Source organism: Monopterus albus, unplaced genomic scaffold (genome assembly GCF_001952655.1).
Source record: "Monopterus albus unplaced genomic scaffold, M_albus_1.0 scaffold31.1, whole genome shotgun sequence".
Classification (NCBI taxonomy): Eukaryota; Metazoa; Chordata; class Actinopteri; order Synbranchiformes; family Synbranchidae; genus Monopterus; species Monopterus albus.
In genome coordinates this window covers 6,613,527-6,627,758 of record NW_018127911.1, presented here as the reverse complement: position 1 = coordinate 6,627,758, position 14,232 = coordinate 6,613,527, and the positions used below count along the sequence as shown (strand labels likewise).

General features: G+C 39.9%; 1 protein-coding gene across 1 annotated transcript in view; it reads right to left on the bottom strand.

Annotated features, from left to right (window-relative positions):
* The window catches only part of washc5 (WASH complex subunit 5), a 13,735-nt gene extending 5,438 nt beyond the window's left edge, over positions 1–8,297 (bottom strand). The window contains 18 exon segments of the mRNA XM_020596806.1: positions 252–353; positions 439–519; positions 911–1,051; positions 1,499–1,609; positions 1,744–1,819; positions 2,008–2,174; positions 2,803–2,915; positions 3,424–3,553; positions 3,798–3,925; positions 4,191–4,362; positions 4,927–5,040; positions 5,251–5,403; positions 5,550–5,742; positions 6,384–6,484; positions 6,613–6,697; positions 6,850–6,995; positions 7,378–7,568; positions 8,165–8,297. Of these exon segments, the coding sequence (XP_020452462.1) occupies positions 252–353; positions 439–519; positions 911–1,051; positions 1,499–1,609; positions 1,744–1,819; positions 2,008–2,174; positions 2,803–2,915; positions 3,424–3,553; positions 3,798–3,925; positions 4,191–4,362; positions 4,927–5,040; positions 5,251–5,403; positions 5,550–5,742; positions 6,384–6,484; positions 6,613–6,697; positions 6,850–6,995; positions 7,378–7,563 (2,199 nt within the window). The 5' untranslated portion in view covers positions 7,564–7,568; positions 8,165–8,297.
* Between the last annotated feature and the right edge of the window lie 5,935 nt (positions 8,298–14,232).

Sequence of the window (14,232 nt, the reverse complement as noted above, 5' to 3'; positions counted from 1 at the left end):
GGGCCCTGTGAGGGGAGGCCCGGCCACCAGGCGCTCGCATTTGAGCCCCAACCCTGGGCCTGGCTCCAGGGTGGGGCCCTGGCTGCGCCATGCCGGGCAACGTCACGGTCCTTGATTTTATTCTATTCATAAAGGGCTTTTGAAACATCTCCATTTTTTATAATCCAGTGAACTGATTTCACACACACTGAATACACAAATGTGTGCTAAACACTAATATAATGAAATATGCAGAGGATCTGATGCCTAACCTTAGCCTTAGGGTTGAAGATCAGCCCTTTGTGCAGAGCATAAGCTACCCTCCTCACCAGCTCCTTCCTGATACCGTCCTCCAGAAGCTGCTTGGGGTCCACCTGAATCAGCACAGTGTGTTTGTAAAGTAATCCACAACAGTAATGTATTCTGAAACAGTCCAAATAGGTTTATCTCATCATCTACCTTTATGATCCCAACTAGAGTGGTTTTCATCATCAGGATTCCCTCAGTGAAAATAGAGATGTCATGAGTGAGTTTAGCCACCTATAATCACATGAAACAGAAAGATGTTTAGGCACACAAATTACAGACAAAATCTAGTAAATGAAATTGGTCCAACATCAAAGTACTAGGATATGCTACAGAATTAATACTCTACATCAACTTGTATAAGAGAGATGAATGGCAGCAGACACTGTACATACAGTAGATGGCACACACTGAAATCTGACACTGAATGTAATTGTTAAGAGTTGAACTTTTGATCAGAATTTTAAACTTCAAAATTCAAAAAATTCAACACATTTGACTGCATTTCAATGATTCAATATGATTCTTCAAAATCATATTAATATTTTTCCCCATTGCTTCAATAACACTGTGAACAGCACTCATGGAACTGGTATGACTATCTCAGACAAAGCAGCTGTTTTACCTCATAGCGAGCCCCGAGCTGGGAGTAGTCCTTTAGCTTGTCCTTATCCAGCCGTGTGGGCACCTCCATGATGTCGTGGATCTGAAGCTTGATAATCTTGGCCAGAGAGGTAAACATGCTTTCTGGGATGATCTGAAGCACCTGGAACAAGAAGAAAAACCACAAACTGAGAGCCAGTGTGAATCTTTTATGGGTGGGGGAAAAAAAAGTGTTCAAAAGCAGATGGTACACAACACTGTCTCTGAAAAATCTTGTGTACAGCTACAAGAAACAAATTTACATGGCATGCGGCTGATGACACCAGAAGGTAATAGCATCTTAAGATACACATCCTCTCAGTAGCTCTTTCTGGGTAAGTCTGCCACACAGATGGCTGCAGAAACATCGATCATGACTGCAGCTGTTACTGCACAGCTACTGAACAATAATTTGAAGCATGCAGAGCTCACTTGTTGAAGTAATGAAACTGTGTTTATCTAGGAGTACCACAGAAAATATAGGTGCTTCCTCTCTGCTGAAAACCTTTAGAAAAAGAAAGTGTTTTGCTTTGAAAGATCTCAGTTAAAACATGGCTTCAACATCATTTACCTTTCTGACATAAGCCACCAACTCTCCAGAGTAGAACTGCGAAACACTCAGCAGGTCTGCACTGTTGGCCTGGTTGATCCGCAACAATGGAAGATCTAGTGCAGATGCCAACTGGTCACACATGAAAAATAATTGTTTTCACATTGCAGGAAACAATCCCTAAATCACAGCAAAGTTATGGGGAACACGTATGATTTTGGCTTGGTCTATGTGTGCAGGTATTTGATTGGCACTTATGTCCTCACCTTCAGAAATGTAGCTCTCAGTTTTGTGACCATTGACGGGCTGACTCTGATGCTCTCCTGCATGATGGATGTAAAGCTGCAGAATAAAACATAAGCCAGAAAAATAAATGAATTGAATTTACAATGTCCAAGCAACTAATGAGCAAATTCTAATATGTGACACATTGACAGTAAAAAAAAATATACCAAAACATGTGTTATTAATAGGGAATTTAGCTGACCTAGGTAGCAATTGCATAACAGTTTAAACAAACAAGCAAGCACCTGTCAATGATCTGCCATGCATAGGACAGATCCCCAACTATCTGCATAGTAATGAGGACTTCTTCTTTAATATTGATGGTGCGGATCATATGGTGCAGGAACTTCCTGGTATCAGCCAGGAACTGACACACCTGCAGGTTAGACTCCAGCTGGTGGAACTCCTGGACCTGAGGAGCAAGAGGAAAAATAGCTGATAGACCCACATAACTGTACAGAAATAAGCAAGAATTATAGGCACTTTTTGCAGTGTTAGTTTTTTTATGTTTACACAAAAAAAAAAAACAAAAAAAAATCCATTTGCCTTCATTAAATTTTTTGTATATGAAGATAATTTGCTGCTGGCCCAGAACACTGTACCCACGGATGAGATGATTGTGTAAACAGTTAGCAGGAACTATAAAAATAAACATAACCTAGTATTTGCTATTTTTGTGAAAATGATATTGGTTCCATTTCTAATTTTGTCATAGATGGCAGCAGGATATTCAGGAGGAAATAAGGGCAATGCAATCCACTGAGCCAACAAGACATTTCTATTATGTTCTTATGTGCATCTATTTATAAGCATTTCATAGAAGTTAATTTTGTCTTTTTGCCTGCATTGTTCTTGGATTCAGTTATTAGCTATATGCAGGAAGTCAAGGCAATCAACATTAACTCTGGAACTGCAACACTGTATTGAATGATTCAAATAATGTTATCCAATTCAATTTCTAAAGTTGAAAGACTCTACACTTTATGATCAACAATGTCAGTTAATGTGGACATGAAGAGTGAAATATCATTGTCGCTCACCTCAACAAGAGCCTGTATGAGCTGGACTGTCTTCCTCCCAGCAGCTGTAGAGTCCTCGTAATTCAACGACTCAATCTGCTTTGATATTTCTCTGAACCAGGCCTGTAAGTTCTCTGTAAGGAGTAATGTTTGCATTTAGTTCAAGCAGAAAAAAAAAGAGTTTCACAAATGGTGGTTAGGTAGGCATTTGTTCAAGGAGGGTGATAAGAGTTTTTTTGTGTGTGTGTTTTATGTTTTTGAGTTTTTTTGTGTGTGTTTTATGTTTTTTTTTATTGTGACATGACAATGAATGTATGTGTGCTACTGGCTGCATAGCAAATTGCCCTTTGGGGATAAATAAAGTTACCTCTGACCTTTGATAAAATGGATCTCTTTACTAGGAGTAGAGTTGCAAAAACAGAAGCAAGCGTGACTTGTAAACTGAATATGCCTTTTGCTGCATGCGTCTGTTCCATGCCTCAACATTTTCTTCTGAACAGCTTCAAGCTTAAACTTATTTAACCATTTGTGTTCTAACCCTGAATCCATGAAACGCTGCATGGCTGAGGCTCCTTCAATCAGTAACACTTTTTTTCGTTGTGTGTAAACCTTTGCCTTATCCATCCTCTCAATGAGACTCACCATTTTTCTCTACCCTTGTAAGAGGTTTGATGCCAGAGAAGACATCAGCGAGCTCAGTCATTCTCTCGGATCCTTCCTTCTTGTAGCTTTCCCATTTGATCTGCTTTTCTGATAGCATCTGCTTGAACATCTGGAAGAGAGACAGCACAGATGCTGAGTCAATGACAAAGGATTAGTCAGATAAGTTGCGTAATGAGAACATTAAATTTGTTTCTCCTCCTAATGATACACTGGATAGCCATATGCTCATAGACAAAAGAGCAGACATACCTAATGAGTGAGACAGTTGGATGGATCGCTTTGGAATTATTCCAGCATTCATTTCTAACTTTCATGTCACACTTCACATATTCCAATATTGATGAGACACTCACCTCTTTGAGAGTGAACTCAAACTGAGCAGTGTCTAGCAGAAGCTGGAACAGGATCTTTGGGTTGTACTTGGAGTCATTGAGCACTTGGTCTTTGATCTGACGCAGTCGTTTGTTGTTAGGGTCATAGGCTGTGAGACAGAAGAAGATTCAACGGTAAATCAACAACCTGTTTGCATGATCATCTCCCCAGTGGTAAAGTCACAAACCTGGAACTCTGAAGCAACTAATACAAAATTTCCAGCTCAAGCTAGCTACAAATTTCCAAAGAGAAATTCAGACTGCTTAAAGAAAATAAAACCATAACGTCATACTATTCTTTGGCCTTGCCTAGTCAAAGTATTTTGGAGGTAAAACCTTGTAAGGGTGATCTTACTAGCTACATTGTGGTCTCACCTGACTCTGCAGAGTGCAGCATCAGCCAGCGGATAGCCACATTACAGTCTCTCAGACAGTTGAGTAGTTTAGGAATGTTGTCCAGAATGATCTCCTCCCTGAGGAAACCTTCTTTAAGCAGCTGCTGCACCTGGGGCCTCAGGCTCTCCATGCTAGCTGCGTATCGAGTGGCCTAAACACAAAATGATGGTGATAATGGTTTTGTTTGAGAGATATGATTAAAAGCATCATCTTGGACAATAACTTATTTATTCACTCCTACTAGTGGCCTTTATGAAGCATGGTGATGTTCACAGTTGCCTAAATACAGATCAGTCAGTTGCTTCACTGCTATAAGCACAGTTTTTCAGGACACCGCTACAGGTCACTGTACGCCAAGACAACCAGGCACAAGGACGGTTTCTTCCCCTGGGCCATCACTCTGATGAACACTTGACCCATCAAGTCAAGATTGTTATTTGCCATTTATGCATCAACAGACAGTCTAGGCATGTGCATGTTATTAAACCAGTTCAAGTTCATGTACATTCACATCTTGGTCACTGATTTGATTAATACCCACGTGTTTCAGCTTAGATTTTGCACAGTCACATTGGATATTATTGGACTGGACTAATATTTTCTGTGGACACAGTTATCCATATCTGCATACAATAGATTAATATGAAGGGCTGTGATCCTCGTTGAAAAATCTGACGACTGCGTGACTTTCAAGCCAAAACATTCGTTTTAATACCTGCTCTTTGACATTAGCCAAGTCCAGCGTGTAGTTGAGAGCAGTCTTGGCAGCTTTGTAAGGCTCCCAGGCCTCCACCAGGTTCACTGTGATCCCCATGTAGATGCTGATAACCTGCAGACAAAAAAGTAGAGATCAGTGCAACAGTACACAAAAAAAACTGAGAAAAAAATAGCAAATGCCAAAAAACATAACACAGTGAATGCAATAACATTTCATACAGCTGTGTGTATTCAGTTCTACTCTACTGGCATGACATGATCAGCACAGATTAAATGTAGAGGATGTCCAGTGAACAATCCTATCATATAACTAATGTGTTACCCAGTTGTCAGGGAAGTACTTGTCCACTATCTCCCTCATCTTAGCCTGCTGGGTGTGCAGTATAGAAGGGCTGAAATAGAGGCAGACATACAGCATGGCTGCCTGATTAGCCAGCGCTGTGCTACGGTGCTCTGGTAGAGGGTATGCAGACACCTGATCAAAGAAAGAAGTGATTTTAGGTCACACAGCAGACATTTGACAGTTACCAAAATCTGTAGCAAAGGAAAACGTGACAGAACTTGTCATTTCAGTGTATTTAAAGTTGAAAATTATGCATGATCAAATGTTCAGTATCTCACTTGGTTGTAGATGTCATCTGAGCGCAGCCTCCCAATGACCATGCTGATAAAGGGAGCACTGATGGGAACTCTCTGAAAGTAGCTCTCTGGGTAGTTGGCTGGCCGTTTGGCTCCAGGCTGGCTGGAGTAGCCCGTGCTGCGGAGGAGCTTGCAGATGTCATCAAGGTTGGAGTCAGCTGATGAACGGGCGGCACTAATAAAAATGTGAAACAATACAAGTTTTTAAAAATGGCATGCATTTAGTATACAGACATAACTTAGACATAAATGATAAAAAACAGATCAAGTAAATAAACTATAACATCACCCTGAACAAAAAAAAATCAATTGCATGATGAAAAGTAAACAGTTGAAACAACTGGCAGTGTAATTAAAAATAATAAAGAGATCATTTCAGTGGCTATGCGTGTTCTTCTGTGCAACAGATGTGGTGGTTAACATAATAAACATAAATCTACTGACCAACAGGATGTTCATATGTCATTCAAATATGAATGTTTTAGCATACTACTTATAAATACAGCAACGTTTTGATGTAAACTAATGTCCAAAACATTGCAGAAATTTGTATTAAACCTCTTTGCTTTGATTGATAGTCATGTGAAAAAGTTAGTACTGCAGTTGATAAAGATAGAGGCGGAAGGACAGAGATAAAAAACAAAACAAGTAAATAAACTATAACATCACCCTGTCTAATATTTTATCCAAACACATCTGCAAGTATGACTCAAGTAAAATGAGTCAACTTTGCTGCTCACTGGCTAACAAGTGAAATGAACACATCAAGTGTGTCAGTCAGCATCAGACACCGGGGCATGTGAGTCACAACTGCACCTGTATCTATAGTAGGAAACAAGCATCCTCTCTCTGACCTCGCCTTCAATTTTTTGGTCAATAACCAGCAACATGACTCCATACAGGTAGAGAGCCTCACACTGGGGAGAAAGACAAAAATACACAGCATCAACTTCTGCAGCGTTTTCATTTAGTTTCAATGTGCAATTCTGAGGAATAGTCCTGTAATGTTACAAAATTATAACTGATTTGCATTTGTATTACATACTAGAAGCTGTTTCCCATCCTCATTCAGAAGCACAGTCTCCAGGGTCTGCTGAATATAAACGCCCTCATGTAGGTCATCCAAATATCTGAAGAGGGAAATATCATATCATCTTGTAATGTAGTGTCTTTATCATGTTTTGTGATTTAAAAAAAAAAAAAGGGGGGGGGGGGTGCATTAAACATGACTGAATTGAAAATAAACAGACACAAACCCCTAAACAATCCAGTCTTGTCTTACCTGTTAAGATCCAGTATATATTTGTGTACACTCTCAAAAGCCAGATAGAACCTCGACAGAATCTCAATGTTGTTTTCTCTAAACTCTTCATCCAGATCTTGAAGCTCAGGTTTGGCTTCCAGCTTTCTCTCATAACACTCTGGACCCTGGAGAGGAATATCATGAAACAATAGACAAGTGACAGAATGGGAACAAGGTAGTGCATTTATTCCAATCAGTGTGCTATTATTGTTACAATCATACACAACACAACACATCATTTATTTATGTTTAACCCTGGAAAACATACAGTTCCCCATCAAAACTAATACTGGATGTGCACTTATTCTAAATGATTCATAGTCAATACAATAAGTCCTTATACTGACTGATTGCAAAAATAAGCATGTGCCAGTTCCCTTGTTTACTCAAAATTACTATAAATACTATAAATGTACTTAAAATGTCATTGTCCTGACAGCAATAGTGCAGTCTGCTTCAGACAACAGGTGAGAGTTTGGTTAAAGTCAGTCCTATTGTAACTTATACCTTAAAGTAGCTGAAGTCACATATCATGTCTCCGTATTTCTGCTGGTCATTCTTGTCCTTTAACCTAAAAACTGCAGGGATGAAGTCAGAGAGGCGCAAGAGTTCAGCAATGGTGGCGTTCCCTCTGGAAACTATCCTGAGAATGGCCTGGCCGCACAGGTTGTTCTCAGCCAGGAAGTCCACCATCGTGACTGGAGGAAGAAGAGGAGGATGAACAAAATAGCAAAAAGCTGGATGTTTTTATTTTATTTTATAAACAGGACAAACTCGTTTCATCTGCCCTGAGAAGGACTGAATGACTGGCTGACATACCCTGGTGTCGTCAGGAGCTCGGACTTCTCCCGAGATAAGTAAATAAACCAAGCTCTCTCCCAAGTTGCTCCGGGAATGATTACTGCATTCATATTGCTTTTAAGAACTCATATAGCCCTGGTAGACTACTTTACAGAAAACGGTGTTCAAGATTACCGGTGGAAACAAGCATGCAAGTTATTTTCCATTTAGCCAAAATGTATCGTGAAATGCATATTAATACTAAGTATCATAGTTTCCAAGTTTCTTGAACACACACCAAAACAATCCGAAACACTCGTTTGGCTTTCAAATGACTTTGGTTTCTAATAGGAGAATAATTATTAGTATATTTTAATGCAATATGTGTTAGCTCTGTCCATCATTATCAAGCTAACGTTAGCATATAGCGTTAGGTTAGCTTGCTACGCTGATTTGACGTGATGCTGCAAACGACGACACATGAAAACATGCAAACATATCGTGGTAAACTAACCTTTGTACGTGTTGGCTTTAGAATTAAACAACTACAACGTATACAAGACTATAGAAAAAGGAATGTGCCTCTTTGGGTCTCCCCTGTTTACTTCCTCATGACCAACCACATGACTTTGCCAGTGGGTGTGTTTAAATCGGTTCATCCAGTGCGCCGGAGACGTGCGGGAACAACTTTGACCAAAAGTTATAAAGTGATCAGTTTGAAACGAGATACCTGAAAATGTTAAGCATAAAGATTTATACGGGCCCTATCAATCTGTCAGGTGGGTCAATTGAATTTAAGTCGCCGTAGCCTCCCCAGGATCATCAGTCACGGGTTCATGTTTCGTGATTTCTGGCTCCACAGAGATGCAGAGATTTGCAGGCATCCAATAGTGAGAATAAGCCTGGAATGAAATTAAACTAACCTACTGTGTAAACCTCGCAGGTAAATCCACAGGGAAGTGTAACAAATATCTACCTAAAATATGTTTTCTTGAAGGACTCTGATGGGATTTCCCTGTCACTTTAACAGCACACCACTCATTATTCATTATAATCTAAACAATAAAAATCTATATTGGTGGAAAGATAATGACCATGGCATGTAAATACTGTGTCTACCACTCTACTACTGCTGTGTAGTAGAAAAATCTGACAACCTGCATGTGGTCAGCAAGGTATGCATAAGCCCATGTTTCCTTCAAATTCTGATTGAATTAGACTTTTATTGCCATGAATCCAAAACACTGGCAGGCACAGTCTTAGGCAGAGGTCACTAACAGTCAGATGGAGGGAGCTGTTTGTTCGAACTATCACTCAGTGTAGGAGAGCAAGGTTTCATCTCAGTCCTCTATCAGTTGATGTCTCTGTGCACCATAGCAGACTGCCTGTTCATATCATTCAGTGTTCATGTGGTAAAACTGTTGTACATCTTTTGATACTGCTCCATTATTTTTGCATTTTATCTTTCATATGCTAAAGATTCTCTGCTTCAGGGTGTTTTTACAGATTACCTTCATAATGCTTTTACACTGTTCATTAGTGCAGAGTTGTGACTGACAGGAAAGTGGGAGACAGAAGCTGTGACATATGGCAATGTGAGCTGCTTAACGTCCTGAATAATGTGTTTTTTATCTTGACAAGCCACTTGTGCACCACTATTTCACTTTTATAGCATGGACAAGAGAGAGAGACAGACAGGTGCAATTTTGATTCATTGCATGCCTACTTATTGACCTGGCTGCACAAACTACTGTCCCTATGGTCACTAGATTTATTACCCATATACCATCACACCAAGGTCACACTCTCAGTGGCACCCAGGTCATATAGGCTTCCTGGGAAGCATGATGAAAGGTTTTCACTAAGAGGGCTCTACACACTTTAACATTCTGGTGATTTAAGGGTTTTCTGTTCTTGCTACTGAGATTGGTCTTCATAGAGTCTGAATTTAAGAACTGCTTTTATTGCTAAGTGCTCAGTTAGTTATGATTAATTAGATGTCTCTGTGCACCATAGCAGACTGCTCATGTGGTAAAACTGTTAGATGTACCATATATGTGAGTAGCATGTTAACAGTATAGCCTCATCCCATAATATGCCATGCCATGCACAGCATAATTAATTTAGCCATCGACTGAAGAGTAACCAGATGACCTTCACGTCCGTGCCCCTTAAGAGCATGGATGTTAGTTCTTATTCCCTGAGTGGCCTGGCAGCCATTGACTCTTGGGTCAGGTAATTATCATTTGCTTGTGAAACCTTTGAATTGGCTGACAAATAATGATTGCCTTTTTCCCGTGAGCTACTTTATGTGCTAACAAACTCACCAAATTAAAGACGTTATAAACTGGAGGTTATTCAGCAGCTATATAAGTGGGTCATTTTAAAGTCCCATGTACACATGTATGCAAAAGATTATCTGGATGCACAAATGACCATCCATGTATGCATGTGTGCTTTTAGGTGCATTAGAAAATTCACATGTGCATGTGTCCCCTTAGACTCTGTGCACCAGCAAGAAGACTCTATTCAGCTTGGCCAGTGATTAAACCTTTTCATGGCAGGAACTTACACACGCTGTGAACTGTGTGGAGTGATTAAAGGCTGCTCAATTTGTAGTCCGGGCCTACTGCTATTCTTTCTTATTGATCTTTTTCAGGCCCTTGAAGTGAGAGCTGCACACAGCAGGCTCCTCTCATTGGAATAAGATGGGATGCATACTTTTGCTGTCATGCATGGCCATTGTTGAATTTGATGAACTTCAGTGAATATCCTTTGATATTGTTGTATTAATTTGATTGCATGTATGAATACATATCAAACAAAATTCTATCAATAATGTACACAGAGTGCTGATTTTTATATTTGATATATAGGCTATCAACTCCACTGTTAGAGCTACAGATGATTTTTGGACCTTGAAATAGTAAAAAAAAACAAAAAAAAAAACACACAAACTGTGAATCGAGGTTCACTGACTACCAACCATGTCTTCAGCTATGTCTGAGAAATGAAGATACTAGAACAAAATTGGAACACAGTAGGTGGGAGTCTTCGGACAATTGCATTTCTTTGTGTCTACAGCTCCAGCTCTGTGAGACTTGCAGTTCTTTGAGCTAAATGGTAATTTCAGCAAGCAAACATCATACATGTAGATGGTAAATGGCTAATATGCTCACTATGTCAGCGCTAAAATGCTGCTGTTTAAACATATTTATAATGTTTACCAAGCATAATGTTTAACATGTTCACTGTTTTAGTTTAGCATGCTAACCTTTGCTGATTTGCCATAACACAGCTCCTGGGAAAAGGTCAAAGGGAGGAAGGTTTTGTCAAGGGAGTCTTTCCTTGTCAGACGTGAAGGTATGAGCCAGAGAATGGATGATGTTTAAACAGAGGTGAAAGCATTCTCTGTTGTGATCTTGATTCATATTAGGCAGACTTGACTCAATAGAAAAAAGTGCCCACTTTCAATTTCCCCCAAGAGTATGCAGCTAAAACACAAACACAACACTTTCACATGCTGCCGGAAGACAAGAAAGGAGTGGGAGAAGGGTTATTACATCACTAATGCCAGATGCCAAAAAACACCTCCCACAAGGAGTTCTGAGGCTAACAAATGGTTTGAGGACAAATAGCAAAGGCTGATTGTGGTAATGCTCTAATATCACATTTGATCAAGCAGCAGATGTCTTTTTATTGCAAGTCATTACTGCTGTCATACTTATTAGCATATAAATGGTTTTTAGGTCTACTGAGACTTAAAAGTTATTGCATGTGTAATTGAACCTGATCTCTGCTCTGTGATTGAGATGTCCCAACACCCACATGTTGCTGCACACACAGTGTTGAACATATTGCATATTGTGCACACACACACACACACAATGGCTCTTTCTAATATAGAAACACAAACTGTGGAAGAGAGAAGAAAAATATCACGTGACTATCACATCAGTGATCATTGTCATCTTTCACAATAATATAACTCTTTGCACCTTTGTCTTTTAATTACTTTCCTGTAGACAGTTTCTAACAGTTTGGTTATTATCAATAACACAGTGGTAAAGGTGATGTCATTTGTTCTATAGGAAGACTGAGTTTGTGGATATCACTAATCTTTTTGACTAGACGTGAATTACAGATATCTGCAATGTATATCCAGTCTAGTGTTAAAACAGCCACATTAATTATAATAAGGAGAAGGAGAAGAATATACTTTATAAAGAGCTTTCGATATCTGACATTTTGTTTTGACTAGTAACATCAAAGTTGTAAATATCTTGAAATACAGTTTCTTTAATTCTGACTAGTTAGAATACAGTTTTGACTAGGAGAGATGCTATTATGGATATCTCAGATGTCATTACAGATAGGACTGTGGTTCGGTTAAATGTTAAAATGGCTTGTAATAAGAGTCCAAACAATGACTGTGGGTTAAAACTACTTTGACTTAATAAAAACAGCTTGCTGTTCAGAAGAAGCATCTGCTGTTGTAAACCACACCTCACAAGAAGATTTATAAAGGTGAAGATGCTCTTTGGAAACTTCAGGTGCATAGTGATATTTATTTGAGGACAACAGCTTTCTCATATGGCTTCCTGTCATGGACACCATGTTCCATGCAACTACTATGTGGAAAACAATCATCAACAGACATTATATATTAACACTGAAATATCAAAATGAATAATGAGACATACTACTGCTTAAATAAGATTTGGCATCAGCAAAGTAAAAACGAAAACCTGCCTTTGTCTTTTTTATGTGTGTAGCTTAGCTTATTCAAAAAACTGAACAATGTGGCGAATTTTGACAGCAGGCACTGTCAAGATCATCATCACCATCAAACTTTATTTCAGACATGTTGAAGGTCCATTAAATAATCCTTCCATCCATCTATTATCTATACCACTTATTCCTGAAGAGGGTCGCAAGGGGGCTGGAGCCAATCCCAACTGTCATCAGGTGAGAGGCAGGGTCCACCCTGGACAGGTCGCCAGTCTGTCACAGGGCTGACATGTAGACAAACAACCACACACACTCACACTCACTCTTACGGGCACTGTGGGAGGAAGTACCAGAGTACATGGAGAGAACCCAAGCGGGCACAGGGAGAACATGCAAACTCCGAACAGAAAGGCCCTGAGTCGGCCCGGGCATGAACCCAGAACCTTGCTGTGAGGCGACAGCACTACTATAAAAAAATAAAAGAAGAAATATAATAAATACAAAGACAATTAATACAACATTATATATAAAATACAAAACAAAAATGTAAAAAAAAAGGTGCAGACCTCTTCACCAGTACATCAGGAGCTTCAGTGTCCCCTCAGTTCAGATGCCATCCAAGCAGAACTCATTTCTAGATTAGTCATACCTAGACAATCAGAAAACCTCCCCATATTTCTACAGATAAGATTCCTAATGACAACAAAGCAGATCACCAACATTAACAGACATCAGATCTACCAACATTTCTTAAGCTCACTCACAGACAACCACACACAGGCAATTTGAAGTCACTAATCAACCTGTCTTTGGACTGTGGGAGGAAGCCAGAGTACCCAGAGAAAACTCACAAGACAACATGCAAACTCTGCTCAGAGAGGAACCTTCTTGCTGTGAGGTGGCAGCGCTAACCACTGCACCATCATGCCACCCTCCACTTGCACACACCACACATTAATATTTTTATGTGAATTTGTGAGTGGAATTTTGAATGACCAATCAGCACTGCAGACCAATTATTTCCAAACAGTGAATTAATGATCCCAAAATGTACTCAGAAGGAAATTATAAACATCCATTTGGCTGTTTAGTTTGTTGGCAGTCTGGCTCTCTGGCTGGCTGGAAAACTATGCTGACCTGGGTGAATCCAAATAAGATATTGGCATGGTTGCATGTATTACAGAGTGGGAGAGCTGCTCTGGCACAGTCACCCCACTCCTCTAAATTTGGCCAGTGCTCTGCTCAGCAAACACAATGCAACAGCAGGCAGCATCTCCTCATATTCATTAAGCTGTAGCTATGGCTAAACAAAAGCAGAGCCCCACATATGTTTTAATGTTGTTTTCCTAGAGTCCTGCTTTTTCCTTCTTTCTTTCTATGCCATTGCTGGTTTTGAAGCGAGGCATGCAAATAAGCCTAAAATATATTTCAAACTGCAACACAAGGGCTGTCACACTTCCACATGGATAGACCATTTTAAAGACTTGCAGTTGAAGTTCATATAAACAAAGCACATCGGATCACTGTAGTGACAAAGGCTGAGGAACATATTCGCATGAGCTGCCAGCAGCACCCCATTTGCAAATCAGTTAAAGGGATGACAGACTGAAGGAGAAGAGAAAGAATGCTGGTGAGCAGCAGAGGGGATGATAAGACAGTAGGAGAGGAAAAGGCACGAGGGGTCATTGAGACAAAAAAGAGGAGGGACAAAGAGAAAAGAAAGAGGCAGAGAACAAGAGGGTGGCTATCATATGCCTCTCTGCCTTTGATCAGTGGTCCATGGGGAACTGAGACAGTGCAGATAACTGGTCCACAGCTCCTGAGGAATGCAGCTTCTCATTCCAACTGAAT